At 43.5% G+C, this 25,874-nt stretch overlaps 1 protein-coding gene across 1 annotated transcript in view; it reads left to right on the top strand.

The window, feature by feature from the left end:
* VPS41 (VPS41 subunit of HOPS complex) overlaps positions 1-25,874 on the top strand; it is a 769,622-nt gene that overhangs the window by 502,111 nt on the left and 241,637 nt on the right. Inside the window, exons 19-20 of the mRNA XM_069215796.1 lie at positions 10,784-10,928; positions 22,463-22,504. Coding sequence (XP_069071897.1) covers positions 10,784-10,928; positions 22,463-22,504 — 187 coding nt within the window. The remainder of the gene's footprint in view (positions 1-10,783; positions 10,929-22,462; positions 22,505-25,874) is intronic.

Here is a 25,874-nt window from a genome sequence, read left to right as displayed (position 1 = left end):
AATATAGAGAAACGGATGACAGCCTTAGCAGACATGACTATAGACACTTCAAAACGAGACAACATGCTGAGGGGGACAGATCGGGCAAGATGCTGGCGTGGCTGGTGCGACAGACCCCACAATCATCACCAATAGGAGCTATTAAATTACAAACAGGTATAGAGGTTAACACTCAAGCTGATATTAATAAGGCTTTCTAAAAATTTAAATTAGCACTTGTATAGCGCACTACTCACCCGTTAGGGTCTCAAGGCGCTGTACTCATACCGCTATGGAACCCCTCCTGGCTTTTCCCTGTGAGGCACCCACTCCTGAGCACCCCCAAGGTGAAGCCAGGCATCCAAGCGCTGTTGGGGCCGTTATGGAGATTAAGCAAGCTATTGCCCAGAGTTGCAGAGTGGGACCCATGAATTAGATTAGGCACCGAGGCGAGAATTATCTGGTCAATTATTATCACACGCTATACCAATCCTCTACTCCTCCTATAGAACAACAATTGGCCGAATTCTTAGTTCAGATTCCTCAAAATTCGAACATCGTTAATAATGCTGATAGCTTAGACGGTCCCATTACTATGGAGGAGCTTCGTCTGGCCCTCTCTCAAATGGCACGGGGTAAGACCCCTGGCACAGATGGCCTACCGCCAGAATATTACAATTCACACAGCATCCAGTTGTTACGGCCCCTACTAGAAGTGTTTAATGAAGCACGCAATAGGAAACAATTGCCAGATTCTATGAGGGAAGCATTGATAGTGGCCCTACCAAAACCAGGGCGTGACCCACTAGATGTCAGATCATATAGGCCACTCTCTCTTCTGAATACTGACTGCAAACTTCTGGGGAAAATCCTAGCAAATAGACTGCTCCCCCATATGTCGAACTTAATACATCCCGATCAGTCGGGATTTATTCCGGAAAGAACTACTTTTTCTAATATTAGACGTCTAATCCGTATCATGCACGCCACCAAGGACCCAGATAGTGTAACTGTGTCACTGGACATAGAGAAGGCGTTTGATACGCTGGGCTGGGAATATTTATTCAGTACCCTCAAGGCGTTCGGATTCCAGAGAGGCTTCATTAACTGGATCACTACATTATATTCCAAACCAATAGCCCGAGTTAAAACTGGTTAGGTGGTTTCGGAAGCCTTCCTTGTGAACAGAGGAACTAGACAGGGCTGCCCACTTTCGCCATTGCTGTTCGCTATAGCCATGGAACCACTTGCAATTAAGCTTAGGAGCTTTGCACATAAGTGGGGCATAAAGGAGTTCGACACATATCACATAGTATCCTTGTACGCTGACGACGCCTTGATATATCTGCGGAATCACTCTGTCTCCCTACCTGAAATAATGCAAATATTGAACAGGTTCGCTCTTGTGTCTGGCTTACACGTGAATTGGTCTAAGTCCTGTATTTTCCCCTTGACCTGCCTGACCCCTGAACAACGTGCATCACTCCCCATGCACCAACTGCCATGGTTGCACCAAACCTTCAAATATTTAGGGGTTCAGGTATATCATTCTATGTCAGACATTAGAGAAGGTAATTTAGATAGGCTGCTCCGCTCTACCCGCGGCTCCTTGTCATTTTGGAGCTCTTTACCCTTATCGCCTATGGGTCGAACTGCATTAGTCAAAATGCTAATTTTACCAAGGTTCTTATACTACTTCTCTGCACTCCCGCTGAACATACCACGCTCTTTTTTTTCACAAGGTGCACTCTCTATTAACAGACTTGTTATGGGGCAGAGACAGACGTAGAGTGGCCCTAACCACTACACAATACTTACAAGAGGAGGGGGGCCTAGGCATGCCAAATCTTGAGCTGTATTATGCAGCAGCCCAACTTCAATGGGTCACTAAATGGCTAAATGAGCCGGCCAATATAGAGTCTACAGCAATAATGGCCTATACATCCCCAACAATGATACTGACATGGTTATTAACAGGTCTCCCTCATCTATTATGTAATACTCCCCTGCTTGATTCGGCCAGATTTTGTTGGAAGAGATATGTACAAGGCAAAATGCAACCTCTCCCCTATTCTCCCCTAATCCCAATTTCACAATTGCCGGGTATCCATGCACTTTCCTCACATCACGATGTGCGGGCGATTAATACTCTGAACATAGGGGACCTATACAGCGACGCTAGTGCAATCAAATTTGCAGATTTGGTGACTTCAGGGGTTATGCAACCACGAACCTTCCTGACGTTCAGTGCTATATCTAACCTCCTACGTAACATATGGGGCTGTGGACAAAATGAGCCAAACGAATCCCCACTACTTACAACAATGCTTTCTATGAGCACAGCGAAGCACGCTGTTACTAAACTATACAAAATACTCTTAACAAAGAGCTGTAAAGCTCTAACCCAGGCCAAGCATCGATGGGACTCTGCTCTCCCCGCATCAATGACGCAAAAATCCTGGGACACGCCCCTCACCTCGATCAAATCCGTATCCCGCAACTTCAGACTAAGATACACGCAATTTAATTATGTGCATCATGCATATCTTTCCCCTGCTCGTATTCATAAAATATATCCAGGAGCTAATTCCATATGCCCAAGATGTGCTATCCCTGCAGCCACCTTTTACCATATGGTTTGGGAATGTCACGTGATCAATACTGGCTGGAATCAAATAGTCGCTACATCCGCAGACATAGTAGGCCATCCACTGTCCCCTACTCCAGAATCCTGTCTGCTTAATGTGCGGCATTGTACAAAAAATGATAAACATAAGCATAGGTTCATAGATTTAGCATTCGTGACATATAAACGTCTGATAGCTACACATTGGAAGGCCCCAAACGCCCCCTCCCAGTCCCTCTGGATACGAGACTTATATGATTATGCACTGGCGGAATCTCGAACATTAAGGCAATTACAGCACAGAGGTCAGGCACAGAGCGGGATTGACAGTTGGGACCTCTTTATAGTTGGAATTGAATCCAAAAACGACAAGTACCCACCTTGAAGCAATCTCTTTAAAATTCTAAAGATACGTTAATACTAAAAGCCATCCATAGCAGTCGAGATTGCCGTAAATTACCTTATGCCAATGTAATATCAGGTCTAACCCATTATAAATCTGCTAAGCGGCTACACTTTGTTAATGCGACTCTCTGATACCAATGTACATACACAAAAAAAAAAAAAAAAAGGAGTATCTACGACCTATACAGATCCCTGCTTTCACTATAATAATTGACGCCAATATACATATATTTTAGAACAGTAATCCTCATGTAATGTGTTATTAGTTATATAATGTTTATGAAAATCAGTACACTCAGATACAGCTTTGTTGTGCAGTATAATGTACAAATGTCAAAAACTAAAAAAGATACAAATGGAGATGTACTGGATACTCTCCCTACAATATATACGTAATGTACTGATACTTTTGCATTTTGTTTTGTATTAAGTTTAATAAACAGATTTAAAAAAAAAAAAAATGCACCCACTTGTTTTAACCCTTCTTTTTGGCCACTGGGGGACAGGTACTGGTGTCAAAAAGCTCTTGTGCCCCTTCGCCCTCCTCCTCCAGGCAGTCCTGCCTTTCCAAAGGAGCTATATTGGCAGGGGAATAACCTCTCTATCAGTTAGGCATTTGGAATCTGTGGGCTAATCTGAAGTATGACAAAGGTTTGTCAGAGAACTCGGCCCCTCCCCAGCTTCCAGGGAAAGCCTTTGCTCTGCTAAATCAGTTTCCCTGGTTATTACCCCCACTGCTTAGGCCAGGAAAGAATCTAAAGCCGAACCCTTAGAAGTACCACTTAGAGGTCTGACAGTGGAATCTTTCCTACTTATTATCTTCCGTTTCCCCATATTCCAAATACCTAATTTCCCAACCCCTAGTGATAATAATCAAAACATGCAAAGTTTACTGACTCAACATGAATAAGCGCCCCTCACTCCAGCATGGGCTTCCCTTCCCTTGTTTCAAACTATATCAATCAATGGCTGTCCACAGTCCAAAACCAGCTTAGTTCCTTGTACCTTTTGCTTGAAGAAGATGTTAGGGGAGTGGCCCAGCCTCCTCTGGGCTCTGCCGGGCGCAGATGGGCCCCCTCTTGGCCCATGCCGTGCCCAGACACGTCCCACACTTGTGCGCTGAGGGGCATATGCAGGGCTATATAGCGCGATGTTAGGCACTTCCCCCTGTCAGCAGCTGTGGCCGGTTCGTTTGCAGCAAAAGGGGTCACAGAGTTCCACCAGGGCAGGGTAGAATAACAGCAGACCAAGTGATCCCATGCTGCGGGAGGAGATGCAGCGCTATATGGTATGATGTTAGGCACCTCACCCTGTCAGCAGCTGCAGCTGGTTTGTGTGCAGCAAATGACACTGGGACACTGACCCCCACCAGGGCAAAACAGCAGTCCAGGTGATTCCACACTGCGGTGGGAGAGCCAGCACTATATAGCGTGATGTAAGGCGCCTCCCCCTGTCGGCAGCTGCGGCTGGTTTGTGTGCAGCAAAGGGCCCTGGGACATCGAGCTCCATCAGGGCAGGGCAGAAAAACAGCAGTCCATGTCATCCCGCGCTGCGGGGGGAGAGGCTGATCTAAATAGCATGATGCTAGGCGCCTCCCCTTGTCAGCAGCTGCGGTCGGTTCGTGTGCAGCAAAGGGCCCTGGGACGCTGAGTCCCACCAGGGCAGGGCAGAAGAACAGCAGTCCATGTGATCCCTTATAATGTATTAAAATGAGACCTGCATATTCTTAACTGGATTGGCAAAACCTTGATCGCTCCTACTAGGCTTTGTAGGTTTCTAGTGTCCGGGGAAGCAGTTTTCAACCTGTGGTCCATGATGGCTATGCAGGGGGTCTGTGACTGTTTAGAAAATGAAATAGTATTAGCAGATTAATAATGAATAGCTGAAAAGGTTTTGTCAGTGTGAAGGAATTTGTAAATTGGAGGATAACAATTAAGTTGGTGTCCTTATCTTTATTTGTAGGAGCAGCACAAGTACAGCAAACTGAACCTAGAACGGACGATTGGTGTTTTTTTTTTATTTTTTTTTATTCCTGGATGGTGGAATCGGATGGTTAGTGTGGTCAGTTGAAGCACTAGTATTCACAGACAAAAGGAGAACATGCATTAGAAGCAAAAAGGACAGTGCTATGCTAGGCTCTAATAATGCTGCATATCACTTCATCTGTTAGAAATAAAACTACATTTTGAAAAGCTCTAACCTTCCCATCAAAATTCCCACAATTGCTTATCTTTAGTTTGCAAATTAAATAAAATATTCCATAATTTGTGCATTTATTTGATACATATTTATTCCTGTATTTCTGAGCATTGTTTTAAGTTTCAAATAGCAGAAGGTGCTTAGATGGGGGTCCACTGCTTCAAGTAGGGATTCAGTAGGGGTCACAGAAGTCAAAAGATTAACAATTGCTGATCTAGGGTTTTTCTCTATACAACATCTTATCACATTACATCGAGGAAAAATAATGCCTACTGCATCATTATGGAACGCCATGTACATGTGTTTGATTCCTCTATTAAGATTTTGCGAACTGATTGAATTGTTTGACTAAAAGTACTGCAAAAAATGTACTAGAAATGTCAGGTGGTTTAAAACGGAGAGTTAAAGCAATAAATGCGTTTGCCCTAATTGAAACGATAAAATCTGATCGCATTACCATTCATTGATTGGATATCAAAGCCTGCAAAAAACTGTCCATCCAAAATAAGCATTTTCCTCAACCTAATTGAGCAGGACATAATTTTGAATCCTCTGTATCTTTACTGTTGTGCGATCCACAGACTTAAAGTTTATATTTATTTATTTTACTCAGTTCATTTAGTTTTCATGTGTGCACAGCACTCATCACGGCCACCAGTGACATTTGAATCATCCTGGACCGAGGAGAAACAGAGACCCTCATCCTGCTCGGCCTTTCTGCAGCCTTCGACACTGTCTCCTCTAACACCCTCCTCAGAATACACCACGAGATTGGCATACAAGGATCTGCTCTCAAATGGGTCTGCTCCTTCCTCTCAAGAAGAACCCGAATGGTCAGGCTGTCACCCTTCACATCAGGGACCAACAGGTTGATATGTGGCGTCCCATAGGGATTGTCCCTGAGCCCCACTCTTTTCAACATATGACACCTCTCACCAACATCATCCGATCACAAGACCTCACCGTCATCTCCTACGCTGTTGACACCCAAATCATCCTCTCCCTGACAAATAAGACAACCACCACCAGGACCAACTTCACCAACTGCATGACCATGGTAGCAGACTGGATGTGAACCAACTGACTGCAGCCCAGCTTCGACAAGACAGAAGTACTCGTCTTTGACAACAAGACCTCCCCATGGGACTCGACCTGGTGGCCGTCGGAGCTAGGACCATTACCCACACCCAAAGACTACGCAAGAAATCTAGGAATCATCCTCGACAACAAGCTCAACGCAATTGCTCAAGTCAGCTCAGTGTGCATCTCCTACTTCCACATCCTATGCATGCTACAAAAGATCTTGAAATGGTTACCTCAGAACACCAGAAGGAAGCACTCATCTCCAGCAGGCTGTTCTACAACAACACTCTCTACACTAAAATCTCCAAACAACTCCTACACAGCCTCCAAACCATCCAGAACACTGATGCAAAACTCATACTCAACTTTCCACACCACACCCACCTCACTCCACACCTCAACTAGCTTCACGGGCTCCCCATTCACAAGCGCAGGCACTTCAGACTTCTCACGCACACATACAAAGCCCTACACAACAAAAGACCAGAATACCTGAACAGCTGCATGCACTTTCACCAACCCACCAGACACCTACTCTCTGCCTCACTCTCACTCGAACACATTCCCTGCATCTGCAAAAGCAAAACTGGAAGTCACTCATTCTCCTACATTGCACCCAAGGACATGGAACCTCCTACATTGTTCCTACATTGCACCTAAAGACATGAAGCAACCTCCCTCAACACATTAGAGCCTCCTCCTCACTTCTTGAGTTCTGTAAGAAGCTGAAGATCTGGCGGTTCCAGTAAGCTCTTTGGGCACCTCACACCAACACACCTTCCCAAGTGCCTGGGTACCTTCTTGGGTGAATAGTGCGCTATACAACTCAATATACCATAACATATACTGTTGGTTTTACTAGGCCCCAAGGTGGGTGTGGGAGCGCAGTACTAGAGAAAACAGACAACATATGTATATATATTTTAATAAAAATGAAACATTGTACCATTTTCAGACACAGTGTGAAGTAGATAGAAACATCAACATTCACAGAAAATGTATGTTTGGTGGGATGAAAACAAAAATACATGAGGTAATGTGGCAATTTGACATTAGCGAGCTCAAGTACAAAGACAGTGATTAAGGGGGATATTGATGTAAGTATAACAAGTGTTGTTTGAGATCTTTGTAAAAATAACACAATAAAAGGAGCAGTATCTACTCCAACCATTGTGCTCCAAAGAAAGGCCAACTTTCTTGAACATTAAATTCAGTTCAGTTGGCACAAAAAGTGAAAGATTATGGTTCTCCAAGTCAAATGAACTAAAACCTTTTGTAAATGCACTGCAATGATTGTGGATACATTGACAGATATGTTTGAGAATGCACATCATGTAATAATCTGATTGGGCCTTGTCAAAAGTCTTCCAGAAAGGTCATCTAAACAATAATTATTGCACTTTATTCTTAGTAACATTGATATATAAGGATCTAAACTTTCTATAAATACTTTCTGTAAGATGTAAATAGGAAGAGTTGTGAATTAACGGAATATGTATCTAATTCTATTTACAAAGGTTTGATTCACTGTAGTGTATGCAATGAATTTGATTAGACCTAGGTCAGTTGGAAGTTAAAATCAAGCATGGTATGTAATTGATGTTCTGCTAATGAAACTATTGTTCCTATAATGGATGGTGCTCTGTAGCAATGTGCCTGAGAGAAAATGGGTTTTTGGTTAAGTTGGGTGGATACCCTTCTCAAGCAACATGAAACATCACAAGTTCAGGCCGACCACAATGAAGTGTGGGCCAGAGATAGGGACCAGATTAGTTCCAGTGAAAAGTTACCTTCTCAAAGTCTGGCGTTAAGAGTCCAGTTCGCGGTGGAGGGGGCTGCGAGGAGAAAGTCATAGATGGTCATCGCTCTAGTGCGCACAAATGGCCGGGCATCTTGGACGGAAATTGCTGTATCACAAAGATCCTATCTGAAGTAGTGAATGGTCATTGCTGACGTTTCGTGTCGGTGGTCACCGTGGGCTATCATTGCTGTAGACCTAAGTGCTGATCTTGTGTTGCTAGTCATTGCTGGCAGTCCCTGTAGCTCAAGGAGTCTGATCCACAGGTGCTTTGGGTTGGCGGTCGTCGCAGGGGCAAGATCGCAAAGAAGATGGTCCTGTTTGTGGTCATTAAGAGGCCAAAATGTCATTATTTCTTCCTGTGTCATTAGAAGACTACACTCTGATTTCAGCCAGGGGCCTGGGCCTGGAGAAGCCCTCTCTTGGAGATCAGGGACTCACTCTACAAAGGACAGCAGGGCTCAGGCAGGTTCAGTTGGAGTGAATCTGCTTGCAGTGAAGAGAGCCGGTCCAGTCTTTCTTCTCAAAGTGCAGGGAAGGCCTCAAACACCAGGGCAGTTCCACAAGTCCAGATGTGTACTGAGTGGGTCTGATGGTCCTATTTTTATACCTGCTGCCAGCCTTGAAGTGGAAGAAAGTTCTGGAGGATCCTCCCACAGATGGTACTGGAATTTCCTTCTTCCCTGCCCTGGTCCCGGGATGCTTTGGGTGATAAAAGGCTAGTGTGAAGTGCTTTGTGTGTTCTGAGGCAGCTCCTTTGAAATGTAAGTGGGGTTGTGCATAGCTCTTCTCTCCCATCCTGTCTACAACTAGTCCTCCTTTGTGTTATTGTCTGGGAGTATTACACAAAGGTCAACTACACCTAGTCATGTGACTAGGTTGCAGGCACTAAATGGTTAGAACAGGAAAATGGCAACTTTTAAAAGTGCCATTTTCACAATTGTGTCTTAAAATCTGACATTACCATTCAAGAGGGCACTAAATCACAATTCTTTAGACACCAAACATGATTTTTGTACCTGTTCCCAAACCAAAGTTATAATTTATTAAATATAATATTGTAACCCAATGTAATCCTATGGGAGAGGTGGGCCTTACAGTAGTAAAAAATGAGTTTGTGAATTTTTCACTACTGGGGCAGGAAAAACCTAAAAGTACATGTCCACTGTTCTGCTTAGCTTCAAACTCAAAGGCTACAACGGCTCAAAGGCTCAACGAGGCTAAAGAATGCAGCACTCTTAGTGTGAATAATTAATTTATGAAGGCACTTCCCAGGTCTCAAACAAACGTATACAAAAATATTAACGTGATCATTTAACTTGAATGCAGAAATACATGTGCAGATACTAAAATATTCACAGTAGTTGAATATATATATTTATATTTATTTAAGCATGCACACAGCAAAGCTAGATAATTAAGAAATAAAATGCATCACCATGAGGATCTCATCGAACATCATCCTTGTCCTTGCCAACGGAAAGCTGTGGAACCCTGGACAGCTGAGACAGGAGATTTTTCAAGCAGTGCGTCCACCCGCAAAAATGAGTTCCTTCTGCCTCAGTGCCAAGTTTCCCCACCTTATATACCTTAAACAAACCCAAGAGGAAGGTTCTGGTAACCTTCCTCCTCCCTTCGAGTAAGTTGTGAAATTCATGCCCTAGCTGTACTTGGTCCGTGTTGAAAACTCACAAAAGAATTGGAAGGATCCCAGTGTGCATTTCCAAGACAGAGCCGTACCCTTTTCTGCTATAAACATTCTCATCCTTGTACACTCTAATCATCCTTTCATCCCCCATGATATGTTCCCTTCTCTGGTGAGGAGAGCGAAAACATATTCAATGTAGAAAACAAACTGAGCATGGAAAAATATCTGCGCCATGCTAAGCACAAAATGGAGTCAGTGGTCAAGATTGAACCATCGGTGGTTAAATACAGATAGCATTACACCATCTTTTTTAAATTCAATGCATCCAGCCCTATGGCTGGTTAGGGCCAACTCTAGAGGTAACTTATTATTAGTATTAAAAAGGGAGTTTTCGGTTGGGTAAAACTTTAAATTTGCCAAGTAGGACTAGCAGTTTAAAACTGTACACCGCCTGCCAGGACATGTTTTAAAAGGATGCTTAAGTGGGTGGCACATTAAGTGATGCAGCTCACTAGAAGCATTTAATTTATTGGCCCTGGGTATAAGGTATACCACTTCACTAGGGACTTAAGGTAAATTAAATATGCCAATCAGGTGTGAACTAGTTTTACCCTGATTTAGAGAGTGAGCACAAACACGTTAGCACTGGTTAGCAGAGTTCTAATGCCAATTCAGCAAAACAGGAGGGAAGAAGGGAAAACATTTGGAGGAAGACCACCTTAAGGCTGATAAGTCTAACAGTTCCATTTTAAAGTAGTGTTGTATGCAAGAGTTAGACTCTGCAGTGAATTGTTTTTAATGTTCAGTTTTCAAACAGTTTTCAAGGTCAGTATTTTTGTTGTGTTTCCTTCTTTGGTGGAAGAGGCCTGTCTCAGGATGTATGACTGGGGGGTTTGGCTGTAGCAGTCATTGTGCCGGACCTATACCGCTTGATGTTTGTAATAATTGCCAGTTTGCCTAATGAAGTAATTACTGTGCTAACTTGTAAGAATGTTTGTGTTTTACTGCATGTTATGAAAAAGTAAAAACTTCCCTTTTCTTCTAGGCACACTTATGACCAGCGTTATGACAAGGCCCTAGAAATTTACTTAACACTCAGACATAAGGATGTGTTTGAGCTGATTCACAAGCATAATCTTTTTAGTTCCATCAGGGACAAGATTGTGCTTCTGATGGATTTTGATGCAGAGGTAATGTATTATTCAGCCACATCATACGTCACTGTGGTAACTTTTTCAGTTTTGATATTATGGCCGGTTAGGTAGTCCCCATAACATGACAACTTTTTTCGTACCTTCTCATACCTATTGATGATATTTGTAAGTCCAGGAGATGCCATTGTGTAGCAGCACAGTGGATAATGCCCTCAGAGAGTGACTCATTGGTATAGGCTTCCTCTTCAAGTGTTAATCTTGTGTTTGATTAAGGTCCATGTCTGGAAAATCTTTTAATGTTCACATGGCACAAAAAGGATATTTCATTATGACAGATCTCTGTAAACTGTTCATTTGTAGTTCTTTATAAGTGTACAGATTGTAACTGATTAATATTGGATATCTAGGTAGGTGGGTAAATAGAGAGATATATGGATAGGTTATCTCAGCCCATTCTTGCTCTCTGTAAACAACTCACTTTGTATATCAGGATTTTTGTACAGAGAAGATGTGCTGATGAGGAGCCAAATGGTTCATGCCAAAGTTGACGTGCCACTGCATTCTTATGAATCAGACCAAAAGATAACATATTATGCATTTGCCTTCCATGTAGTTTTTGTGTTTTTAAATCAAGTTAAATGAAAAAGTGGTCAATTGTTACAAAACTCAAGGTCAAGTTTTAGCTGTAAGTGCCTTTTTGGGATTTTTAACTATTTCTAGAGTAAATTGTGAATAATTGCAAAAGCTAGACCAGGATATTGTGGTCCTTCTTGAGACTATTGAGAGGCAAATATCCTGTGAGTATGCAGAAAAGTTGTTCATCATTAACAGTTGTTTACTGCTGTCAGAACAGTCATTGGCAAAGACAGTAGGTCTAGTCTTGTCAAGCTGGTACCATAGCTATTGTTCATTGCAAACATTTGTCACAAACATTAAAAGCAAAAAACTAGAGAACTACACCCCTGAAGACCTACCACTCAGAATTCCACTTGGAAAGCGTCCCTACTGTATAATTTTATTTAAAAAATGTAAACATTAATTAAACATTAATGTGTCTTTGTTGAATCATTAGGGCAGCAAATCTCAGATTCACGCAACAATAAAACTTTGATACACACTCACATAGAACCCCAAAAAAATAATTATGGGGATGGATATACTATCACAGTCTAAGGCATTTAGCTGCAGTGGACTTTTATGTATCAACAAACCCTCACTCCATCTCTATAGATATGGGTTTTGATGAGACCAAAGTGTATATCCTTGACTTTACCCTTCCTCCTAGATAGACAGTTTTAGGTTTAAGCCTACCAGACAGTTCAGCTGTCTGGTTGCAAAAGCATATTGGGAGCATGTTGAAAGCATCCATAGGACTGCATTCTGCCCATTGCTTACCCTTGACTGAGTGTTATGAAACGCACTTTTGCATGCTTTATATTTGCTGGCTTTAATTGTTTTAGCTTGTCCAACATGTCTTTGTCCCTCCTGCAGGGCATAGCCTCTTACCACCCCACTGGCTGGCTCCTTGTATTCTTCCATGAGTGCTTGCTTTCTGGGAACTCGTTTTTTCTTTTTCATGAGGCACTCCACGAGAGTGCATGTGATTTCAGTTGTCTGCCTTGTGGGCTAAATCAGGAAAAAGTAAACAGTGCACTGCTCTGCCTCCCGTGGCTCCACATGGTAAGTAGAGCCCTCATCCCTCACTCCTTTGAACTCCTGACTCCTGTCAGGATTTCGAGGCCCTCCTCCACCCGCAGGCTTCTGCCTGCGCCTCATCCCTGGTGTCTAGTGGGAGAGCTCTGCTTTCCTACTAGGCTGCCTCTCTCCTCCTTTTCTCTGCTTCACTCCATGTGTGCGCTCTCTTCCGCGTCTGCACCCTCTGTGACTCTTTTGCCGTTCCCTTTTCTCAGTGCTCCTTTTTTGACTTTCTGACTTTGCTTACACTCTCTCTCCGCTTTTTCCCTCCACTCCGCTCTCTCTCTCTCACTCTCCCCCACTGCCGCTGCCCCTTCGTGCCCGTCCCCTCCTCTCTCTCTCGCGCTGCACTCCCACCGCTGCTGCCCCCGCATTTTGGACCCTTTTTTTGTGCCATTTTTTGCCCCCGCTCCCGCCTCCCAGCTGTCCTCTCCTCCTCCCCACCTACCTACTTAATGGCAGCCTCCTCAGCACCTGACATCGCCATAGCCATCCCAGACGGCTACAAGATCACCGGCAGGGACCGCTCCAACAAACCAGGAGGAGGCATCACCATCATCCACAAGAACATCTTCAGGATCACGACCGGTACCAAAGACACCCTCAGCACCGCTGAACACCTGCACTTCCAGAGCCACACTGACCCAAACACCATCGTCCGAGGGACCCTCATCTACAGGCCCCCTGCCCCCGACAGCAGTTCACCAACTCCATCACCGATGTCATCAGCATGCACGCTCTCGCATCCACTGACTACATACTCATTGGAGACTCAAACTTCCACCTCGAGAACACCAATGACAACAATACCGCCATCCTGCTCGAAACCTCTCCAACCTCTGCCTCAAACATCTTGTCACGACACCGACCCACTCCTAAAGACACACACTCAACCCTATTTTCTCCGCCAGCAATCACGTCTCCTTCAGCCACACCACCGAACTCCACTGGACAGATCACTGCTACATCCACTTCTCCTTCAAGAAACCCAAAACACACTACCATCCACAACGGATTCCCCACCGCAGTTGGAACAAGGTCACCGAAGACCAACTTATCAAAACCCTCTCCTGGAACCCGCCCATCGACACCACCGACACTGACACAGCCGCCCACAACTTCAGGCAACGGATCGACACCTGTGCCAACACTCTCACCCCGATCAAGAATCCTTCCAACAGACACACCGACAGAAAGGCCTTCTGGTTTACCGCCGACCTCTACGAATCTAAGCAAACCTGCTGAAGAATCGAAAAGATGTGGCGCCAAGATCAGACAATGGACAACCACACAGCCTTCAAAAAAGCCATCCGCAGACACTACCAACTCATCCGAACCGCCAAGAGAACCACCTTCAAAGACCGAATTAACAACAACGTACACAGCCACAAGGAACTCTTCAAAGTCATGAATGAACTCTCCAACCCCAGCTCCAATGCCAACGACATCCTTCGATCTCAAGACCTCTGCAACTCCCTAGCCTACTACTTCCACTGCAAGATTGCAGACATCCATGAAAGCTTCAGCGCTCAGACCCCTCCCAGCAAACACCAACACCACAGACTCACCACTGACCAACCTCCTGCTCTCCTGGATCCCCGTCAACGACAACAACACCATCAAAATCATAAAGACATCCACTCCAGCTCTCCATCTGACTCCTTCCGTCATCGCACCTCAACTACGGAAGATCATAAACAACTCCTTCGACTCCGCCACCTTCCCCGAGAGCTGGAAACACGCCGAGATCTACGCCCTCCTCAAAAAATCCAAGGCGGACACAGAGGACCTCAATAACTTCCGGCCTATCTCCTTGCTCCACTTCCCGGCAAAAGTCATCGAGAAGGCTGTCAACAGACAACTAACCCGCTTCCTCGAGGAGAACTGCACCCTGGACCCTTCCCAATCCGGATTCCACAGCAACCACAGTACCAAAGCTGCCCTCATCGCCACCACCAATGACATCAGAACTGTACTGGACTACGGTGAAACCGCGGCCCTCATCTTCCTGGACCTTTTGGCTTCGTTCGACACCATCTGACACCACACCCTATGCACACGTCTAAGCAATGCAGGAATCCGCGACTGAACCCTAGACTGGGTCACCTCCTTTCTCACCACAGAACCCAGAGAGTCCGCCTCCCCCCATTCTGCTCCAAAGCCACCAAAATCACCAGCGGTGTACCGCAGGGCTCGTCCCTCAGCCTAACCCTCTTTAAAGTCTACATGGCCCTCTCGCTAACATCGCCCGATCCCACATCCTCAACATCATCTCATATGCCGACCACACCCAGCTGATCCTCTCCCTCACCAAGGACTCCGCCAAGACCAACCTCCTCGAAGGAATGAAGGCCATCACCGAATGGATGAAGAACAGCTGCCTCAAACTCAAGTCCGACAAGACGGAAGTTCTCATCTTCGGCTCCACCCCCTCCGCATGGGATGACTCCTGGTGGCCTGCGACTCTCAAATCCCCTCCGACTCCCATCGACCACGCATGCAACCTAGGATTCATCTTGGACTCCTCATTATCCATGACCCAGCAAGTCAACACCATCTCCTCCTCCTGCTTCAACACCCTCCGCATGCTTTGAAATATCTACAAATGGATCCCCACCGAAACCAGAAGAACAGTCTCCCAAGCCCTCGTAAGCAGAAAACTGGACTACGGCAATGCCTTCTATGCAGGAGCCACGGCCAAACTACAGAACAGGCTGCAACACATCCTGAACGTCTCTGCACGCCTCATCCTGGACATCCCCGCCACATCACAGGCCATCTGAGTGAACTGCAGTGGCTCCCAGTCAACAAGAGAATCACCTTCAAACTCCTCACCCACGCTCACAAAGCACTGCACAACACCAGACCAGAATACATCAACAGATGGCTCTCCTTCTACACCAACTCCGCTCCGCGCTTCTCGCACCTCGCCGCCAAAACGTGGAACACTCTTCCCATCCACTTGTGTCTGACCAAAGACCTCCTTACAATCAGTACTTTCAGGAGACTTCTCAGGACCTGGCAGTTAGAGCAGTAGCAGCACCTCCCCCCCCCACACCCTCCATTCCCCCCCACCTCAGCGCCTTGAGACCCTTACGGGTGTGTAGTGCGCTTTACAAATTCCCTGATTGATTGATTATTTTTTTTTAAAGGTTTCCTGCCTCCTATCTTTGCTTGACTGTTTCTACTTATGTCTGCTACTACCAGTTCACCAATCTTGCATGGGTGCGAGGAACAGTGTTCTTTTATTTTGGTTAGTGCTCTATACTAATAGCATACCTTTAACAATTCTCTTCCTCAATTTTATGTCCATGCCATAGGTGCTAGAAGCAGGGGAATGAGTGGTGCGGAAGCACCCCCAAACTACTTATGCCTGAGCTCAGAAGAGAATGAGCACTAAACAGGACTTTACATTTTCTTTTTATCTTGTCACATCCGCTATGCCTTCAGAGACAGAGGTCAAATGTTAGGCTCTGTCTTCCAGGAAGTTTAGTGGTTACTTTTATTTTTCTGAGTCCAAAGTGAAAAGAATTATGTGACAATCTTGATGGGTACTGGGGATGTGAAAGGAAAGGCTGTATGATGTGATTTTTTTTCTAGCACATAACAAAATTAAAATGACAGTAAATTAACTGTACACATATTTCAGAATATATCAGAATTAGGAAAACCAAATGAAGCACAGTTTTAAAATGCTAAAGTGTGGTAAAAAACTAATATTTTAATATGATCAAAACAAATCAGTACACTAAGTCAACGTTTGTGGTCCGGCGACCCCTTTGGTGTCTGCTGTGCCTACTCAGGGAGTCCACAACTGCTTACAAAATAAAAAAATATTAACATATTAATAGAGTGTACATAAATAAAGAAGCAAAATTTACATATTTTAACTGTTCTTTAAATGTGAAGGAATTTGAAATTAGAGGCTACAAATTAAGTTGGTATCCTGAGACTGATTTGTGAGAGCAGTGCAAGCACATCAAACAAAACATAGTATGGATGATTGGTGGCCTCTGTTAAATTTATAGAAGCCCAACCTTCCCCTCATAATTTAAAATATATATATATATATATATATACGTATATATATATATTAAATACATATTTCATAATTTGTGTATTTGATGAAAGCTTGTTTCTTCATTTTTGTGTATTTTTAGCGGTGACCAAAGTTTCTTAGGCTGGGTCACTTGATTCCAATCATGACTCATTTGGGGTCCCCGGATTCCAATAGTGATTCAGTGGGAGTCCCCCTATTTCAATAATGATTAAGTGGTGGTCCACAGAAGTCAAAAGCTTAGGAGCCTTTGCACTAAGTGATGCTGATTTCCACACAATATCGTTTGTGTACTGCATAGTTTTATCAAACTGTATGTCTCTGCAACTGTACTGATAATTTCAGTTGAAAATGTATTGTAATGGCAGTGCCCTACCACACACTGCATACTTCACTCTACTCCACTTTTCACACCACTCTATGACACACTGCTCCACTCTATGCCACTTTACACACCTATACTCTACGCCATGCCCCTCCACACTATGACACTCAGTGCTAATATACTCCACTTTATGCCACTCCATGACACTTAACTCTAGTCTACACAACTCCACTCTACACAACTGTAATCTACTCCACTCTAAGCCACACCACTCTCCACTTTAAGCCACTCCACTCTCCACTGTATCCCAATTCTTTCTACAACACTATACTCCTCTATACGCAACTCCACTCTACTCTACTTTATGCCACTCCATTTTATGCCACTCCACTCTGACTATCTACTCTGTTCTGCTACCACTCCACTCGACTCTATGCTATACCAATCTACAACACATTACTACACTGTACTCCACACCTCTCTATGCCACTCCAGGCTATGACACTCCACTCTACTGCACTGTATTCCACTCTGCACCACTCCGCTGTACATGACTCCATTCTTCTCTTCACCATTCCACTGTACTTTACGCAGATCCACTTTATGCCATGACATGCCGTTACATTCCATTCTGTGACATACTAGTCCACCCTACACCACTCCACTCTACAACACACTGCTCCACTTTAATCCACAACACTCTGACACTGCTCCATTCCATGCTATGCCACTGAACTTCATTCTACCCCACTCCACTCCACTCTGCACCACTCTACTCCACTCTACTCTACTGTATGCCACTCTACAATACTTCACTATATACCTCTCCACTCTGCAACTCCACTCTGCAACACTCTCCTCTATTGCACTCCTCTTAATGACACACCTCTCTATGCCACTTCATTTCACTCTGATCTATGCCACTTCACACTACGTCACTCAACTGTACACCACTACGCTCTATGCCACTCTACGACAGTCCATTCCACGCTATGCCACTCCACTCTATGCCTTTCTACACCACTCTACTGTATGCCACTCTACGCCACTCCACTCTATTCCACTCTGCAACACTCTACTCCACTTTGTGCCACTCCAATTTAATCCATTCTACGCCACTCCACTCTACGCCACTCCACTCTTCACCACTTCACTCTGCATCACTCCATTCTACATCCCTCATGCTATGACACTCTACTTCACTCTACTCTTTGCAACTGTGCTCCACTCCACTCTACACCATGTCACTCCACTCCATGTCACTCACTGTACTCCCTGTCACTCCACAACACTGCACTCTAAGCTAATCCACTCTACACCACTCCACTTTACAACAGTCTAGTCTACAATACTCTATTTCTCTCTAAACCACTCCATTCTATGACACTACTCCATTCTATGCTACGCCACTCTTCTTCACTCTACCCCACTCCACTTTGCAACACTGTACTCTGCTGTATTCCACTTTGCCACACTCAATGCCACTTCATTTTATATCACCCCACTCTATGACACTCTACTCCACGCCCCTCTACATCACTCCATGCCGCTCCACACCACTCCACTTCACTCTACTCTGTGCCACTCCACTCTGTCACTCCACTCTACACCACTCCACTCTAAACCACTCTACTCTGCGATAGTTCACTCCACTCTACAATACTCCACCCAATGACACTCTACAACACTTCACCCTATGCCTCTCCATGCTATGGCACTCATCTTCACTCTACTCTATGCCACTCTGACACTCCACTCTGCACTACTCCACTGTATACCACTCCACTGTATGACACTCCATTCTACGACACTCCATTGAACGACACTCTACGCCACTCCGTAACATTCTACGCCACTGCACTCTGTCTCTGCACTCTGCAACACTCTTCTCCACTCTACTCTATGATACTTCTCCACTCTACAACACGCCACTCTATGACATTCTAGGCCATTCCATTCTACACTTTACTACACGATGCGCTACTCTACTCTACACCACTTCACTCTACTCCATTATATGCCAATCCACTCAGCGGCACTCTACAACACTCTAATCTGTGATAATCCACTCTAACCCTCCACTACACTCTGACAATCCATTCTATTCCACTCCTCTGCGCTCCACCCTACTTCACTGTATGACACTACTCCACAACACTCTACTCCACAGCACTGTAATCCACTCTACAACACTGTACTCAAATCTGTGCTCCTTCACTCTTTGACACTCAACTCTACGACATTATACTCCACACCACTATATGCCATTCTACTTCACACAACTTCACTCTACTCCACTTTACACCACTCCACCGCATTCTATTCCAGTCCGCAGCACTCCACTTCACAACATTACACTCTGTGCTGCTACTCCATTCCAGTGCATGACACTTTACTCTGCGCCACTCTACTCTGTGCCACTATGTGACATTTGACTCCATTCTACACCACTTGACTCTACAACACACTACTCCACTTTATGCCATTGTATTCTTCTCCACTCAAATCCCCGCCACTCTGTTCTACGCTTCTATTAGCCATGCTCAACAGCAGCCATGCTGGTGTACCACATGGCTAAAACACACTGGCAAAGCCAATAGCTCTTGAAACCGTGAGCTCTTTTGGCGTTGCCAATGCGTGTTTGAAATCAAATTGTAACCTAGTAGAACAAAAAATTACTAGCAACAGTTCTTTACCCCAGCTATCCCTTACTTCGATGGCAAACACCTTGAGAGATAATATGCTGTCACAACCTAAGATGGAGAATAGGTGGCCAAAACCCAGTAATGAAAGTGTCAGACTCTTACAGCCTTTCTAGTTATTCAGTGGTTCTAAAGGTAGCCTTCGTTGCACTTAATTGGATTCTTCATTTATTATTACACCTTATGGTATAAACAATGTCAAATTCAGACCATATATTAAACATGGATCCGGTAATCCTCCAATCTCCAACTAATTTTTCCATGTCAGAGAATACAGTGTACCTCGTTGTCCACAGACACACAATTAAGAGACATGCCAACGTAAGCATGTTATGGAACTATTATTTGGAACAGCCCCATGTAAGTACTAAACATAAAGAAACTTAAAAGGTCGTCTTAATTCTTAATGAAGTATTGTGATGTATTTGCAATTTTCAAGCAAGGAAATGTAAAAAAAAGAAAAAATAAGCATAGTCTTATGGTATGGGGGAAATGCCAGTTAAAACTTACAAATATTAGAAAGAAGTCCCACACATTTTATAAAATGCATCCATCTGTGGAACTGTAACCTCCTCAGGGTATGAAATTGTCACCCACCCAGTACATGGGATTATCATCTCATTCCCATGAAGCCTTACTTCCAAATGAGGATAAATGGAGCAGGTGCGACGTCGCTCCCAATTGGAACTGCTTGGTCTCCAGAAATGAGCCCTCCTTAGTGAAATAAAGCAGTGTTATTGAATAACAAACCTGAATTTAAGAACGAATGCCCCAGTTAGCTTTGTTGATATTTGTAAGGATGATAGGAATCCGCTCATATCCAAATTATTAACTCACACCTAAAATTTGTATATGCTTTTCTGGATTAAGGATTTGTAACCAGCTCTAGATTGTTAAAACTATTTTTATCTTTCCCCATTTACAGCTATTTAATGCTCTGGGTGTTTTAAATGATGCATTTCCAAAACTTGAAGGCACGTGTACATTAAGGGTTACATTTACAAAGAAGACAGGACCAGACATACAAAACCATTTAGCATTTCTTAATGGACCGAATCCATATTTCGGGCCGTTAAGAAATGCTAAATGGGCTTTTCATATGTACAAATCCCTTTAAGTGGTTGCAAATTGCGATTTCAACCCAGTAATAATTGCAATTTGCGATTCTCTAAACAGGAAAACACAAATAGGGATTACCTATTTGCGATTCCTATGCACATGTACAAAGCATTTCCTAAATGCGAATTGGACATTTAGGAAATGCAATTACCACTGACTCTAAGTCGATGGTAACCATGTGCAATTTAAAAAAAAAGCACCCAAAGATGCTTTTTTTAAAGTGCAGTAGAGCGCACACGTGCCCCTAAGGCATATGTGTGCTCTACATTTGCACCACTATTTTTGGGGTACATCATGAGGGGGCCTTATGCCCTTAGCCATCCTTGGTTTACCATTTCCAAAATAGGAAATAATTATTTGGAAAATGCTAAACTGACCCATTGTAACGAATGGCATGGGACTTCCTATTTGCGATTTCCTAATAGTGATTTCTCCTCTGTAGGAATCACTATTTAGAAATTGGAAATTTCATACATATCATTTTGCATTTTCTAAATAACAATTTCTAAGGAGTCGCTATTGAGGAAATGCAAAATTGAAATTTTGTACATCTGGCCCGCAGTTATTACTTAATGTGATACCCTGAGCTCTTAAGGCACAGATCTTCTGCCACCATCTTTGAAGATACCTCATGTCCTCTCAAAAGCATCAAATAAGATCACGCAACTTGCTCTGTGGGTAATGAAAGAATCACTAAATCTTTGATAGTTCTGGCACCTAACCTCGCTGTTCAACTTTCAAGGTCCGGGAGAAGGACATTTGCTCGACTATTCCTGGAAATATCCATATGCAGGGACTGGCTATTGAGTTTCCCAGTTAACCCCAGATTTGCAAAGTTCAGAATGTTAACAATAAATTGTTTGTGGGGAGTTGGAACTGCTGCTAATAACCTCTGTGAACACCAGACCGTCCTAAAGAGAGCTATTGCCTCTAAAATATTGTTGAATTCCAAAATCACACCAAATTATAGCAGGATTACAACGCGATCCAAACTTCCTAATATAGATAAATTGTTGAAATCCACATTAGATTTTACGAGTTTTAAACACCATCTGCTTTGTTCTGTACACATATCCACCGGAAACAATGAAGGAATTCTCGAGCAATGTCATTAAAATATTTATAAAGGAAATCATACTGAATTATTTACATTAGGTGATTTAAACAATACTCGTTGAAATGATGCAAGACTCTTGATGATTCGAGAGTAAGACCCACAACTATTTCATAATTTCGGATTTAAATGTACCTTGCAGAATCTAATTTTAGTTTCCCTTTTTAAGAGGCTGAGATTCTGAGACTAAGGACTTGCCATCTAGGGCAATATCCTCAGAAAATATGTGCATTTTTTACCCATCCTTTCTCTCATATCTGCCTGACTTTTCATCTGGCAGCTCACTCAGCATGCTGTGATGCATCCATCAGGTGACACGAACAAGTTGTGAAACCTTTTTTAAACAATATTAGGTTTGGTCAGATTTCAGTTGTTTTTGGAAAGAAACAAGTCTTCCGTTCGAAAATGTAAATGTTCAGGCACTATTGGGAAAACAAAGCGCACTGTAGGCCTAATTGCATGTTTTAATCCAATTAAATCCAAATTTGAGTCACATCGTAAAATAAGCACACCGTGCCAATTTCACCGTTTCGTTTCGTCTGCTCTTTTTTTATTCAGAAAGCAGTGGATATGCTCTTGGATAACGAAGATAAAATTTCAGTGAGTATCACAGCATTCCATCCATGAAAACCTATAACTTTAATTCTATTTGAATCTATGCGGTGTCGAATTAATGTTCCTACAATATGTCTGCGATTTTCTTTCTTCTATGTGAAGGAAGCACCTGTCGTTGATTTGCCGAAAGCATTTCTGAATGTGTTCTTAGTATGTTTATTCTATTATTTTCGCTAAATGTAGGAGCTTTTTGACAGAGGATTTCTGTGTCATTTCCTGATGCTGTTGTATCCTGTTTAACCATTCTTTGCTTTACTTTCTGTTAAGTGTTAAACATCATTTTATGGGGTGACTCCTAACAAGCTTGATCGTGGCCTGTCCTTTCTTTATTTCTTTATTGTGACATGACATTGGCCACTGCCTCAAATGTAGTCTGTCAGTGGGCTATGGCTATTAAATGTAGTTATCAACCTTACTCTCAAAACTGAAGCACAGCCATTTCCTTTTAGTGACTTTTATATGCCCTTAAGGGTGGGCAACTGTACCTAAAACTAAGTTACCAAAATGTGACCTACCACGTAATTTATTTTTATACCAGCCCAGCAAGCTCCTACGGGTGATTTTGCTTCTTTGTCTACATCTGTGGACAAAATCTTATCTAACAGTTAATTAACTACAGACGCAATCAAACAAGATCAATTAACTGATTAAACTTTGGCCAAGGTCACTTTTCATAGAAGGGTAAAAGGAAGGGGTATAATACATTTAGAAAATGGAAACACCTGTCGTGGCAGTATGTGTTTTAGTTTTAAATATAAAAACACGGGCACGCTTAAAGAAATGTAGCTGTCATACTGTAGTTGAAGATGTAAGACTCTACATAGACTATCAATGGAAACCAACATGTAATAACTTGCCTGTCAGTAGAGTAGAGCCCACTGCAATCTCATGCAGAGTTCCTGAAGCTATTTGAAAATAAGCGTTTTCAAAACATTTTCAAAAAATTGGTGATACCGCTAATTTTCATTGTACATGAGACGGAGCTTAACAAATATATTTCTTCATGTTCGTAACACCCATCTACACGGCTTAAAGTGAAATGCTCCCCTTATGCTGAAATCGCACATTGCCCATCGATTTAAAAAAAAAAAAAATGAACACTATAATATAAGGGATAAATCAAAGTCTGCTGTACACTATAAGGATATTGCAAGACAAAGAGGAGTTCCATAGCTCTGTATCGGAACAAGGCCGATGGCTGAGTTTTTTTATGAGGTTACAGAACTCCGAGGTGACTTGCAATATCCTTATCATGTACGCCAGGGGGTACTTTATCCCAATTAATGTATGGTCACACCATCATCTTTCCCACAAACTATTTAAAACCTTGCTACATGCCTCTTTCGTAAGAAAGAGCTAGAATGTTTGAAAGCTTAAAGAATAAAAATAAAACTTCTAGTGCAAAATAAACTCATCAAAAACCCGTTAGATATTTATTGCAAACAGATGGTACAGTTGAATAAAAGTAATTAAAAAAAAAAATAAAAAAGGCTGCAGAGCTGGGAATGTGTAGAACATGCAGAAAGATTCTACATTTTCTCTATCTAGTGAGTGCAAAAAATTAACATATTGTCGCTACTTGTCATTGTAAACTATTAAAATGGAGCTAAAGAAAGAAAAGTAACCTTCTGTTTTTCGTTGCTTTAAAAAGCTGCTTTAATTATGCTTGGTGACCTGATCTGCTTTTCACCTGAGCTGCTGGCTCTGACAGCAGGCATTGTGACTTCAGAATTCAACTGTAATAACTCATAATACTTGGTGCGTCACAAGTCATCAATTATAGAGAAGTTAGTTACTGCCGTTTTTACAGGGATAATGAATCTCATATATTATACCAACTATCATTAATTGGTACTAAAAATGCACGAAAAAAGTAATAACCATAACAGCTACTGAAATGCTTGGTTGAATATATTTAAAAATAAGGAAATTATTATAACCTCGCTCTCTTCCCTATGGTCAGTTACATGGTACAATATTCAGTTAAAAAATGAAACCACATATTGTATTGGGCATTGTTAATAACAGATTCATATACAGCAGAATGCCTTCAAGACTGAAGAGGAAACCCCAAAGTTATGTGCAAACAGTTGCCTAACCTCAGACATAGGCCCTCATTACGAGTTTGGCGGTATCCAGGCAAGACCGCTGTGCGAAATGGTGCCACCTTGCCGGCTGCGGTGGCGGAATAGCGACTGCTGGATTACGATTCACAAAACACAAACCGTCAAAATACAGACATAAAACCAACACCGCCAGGCTAAGCCACGGTGAATGAGTGACTGATCAATCATCGGGCCCGCCACGCCGACACCATTCCGACCGTCATATTATGAATCAACCTCCAGCACAGCGGAGCATGCACGGCAGACAACGTAGGCGGTTTGCACTGCGGCAGAACAAAAAGGCACTGCGGAAAGTAGCTAACACCACATTGGCTAGTTCAAATAACCCACACCTGATAACCATAAACACACCACGCACACCTGGCCACGTCACCTTATAATCCCCTAACAAGCTATTGCGACAAATACAAGCAGTCACACCCGAGACTAAGCACACACTAAACACAGCAAGCAAAGATCACACAGCACACATTGCACAAAGCAACACCGCAGCTCACCAGCACACATAGCCAAACACCCCCACAACACCACACACCCTGTACTCCACCCTACACGCACAACACATTCCCACCCCTCAACATGTCACGCCAGAAGCACCCACGGTTCACCGACAATGAGTTGCAGGTCATGGTGGACGAGATCATCAGAGTCGAGCCACTGCTCATGGGTGTCCAGATACAACAAACATTAATAGCCAAAAAGACGAAGGTATGGCAGAGGATTGTCAACCGGGTTAACGCAGTCGGCACATACCCACACTCAAGGGAGGACATCAGAAAGAGGTGGAATTACCTCAGGGGGAAGGTCCGTTCCATAGTGTCCAGGCAGAGGATAGCCAGTAATAAGACCGGCGGTGAGGCCCCACCACCTCACCTCCAGCTGATAACCTGGGAGGAGAAGGTCTTGGACATCATGTATCCCAAGAGCCTGACTGGCATCAGTGGAGGGCTCAACACTGGTAAGTCAGCAATACCCCCAAGCACCCACCACCCATGCCCAGCATGCAATACCACCACTCTAAAACCCACTGCAACCCACCCCACTGACCCCGTCCCAAACACCCCACGGCCCTACTCTGCATGCCACACCACCCCACTCCCGCCATCCCTACTCACACACCCTGAATGCACGGATGTCAACCACAGTGTGAAGAACCACAGCTTCCACATTCCATACCAAACCAATGTCTACAGTGCAGCAGCTGTCATTGCTATCACTGGGAAACAAGT

Source organism: Pleurodeles waltl, chromosome 2_1 (assembly GCF_031143425.1).
Source record: "Pleurodeles waltl isolate 20211129_DDA chromosome 2_1, aPleWal1.hap1.20221129, whole genome shotgun sequence".
Taxonomy (NCBI): domain Eukaryota; kingdom Metazoa; phylum Chordata; class Amphibia; order Caudata; family Salamandridae; genus Pleurodeles; species Pleurodeles waltl.
Note: the sequence above shows the minus strand (reverse complement) of the source record. Positions and strands in the feature narration are given on the sequence as shown.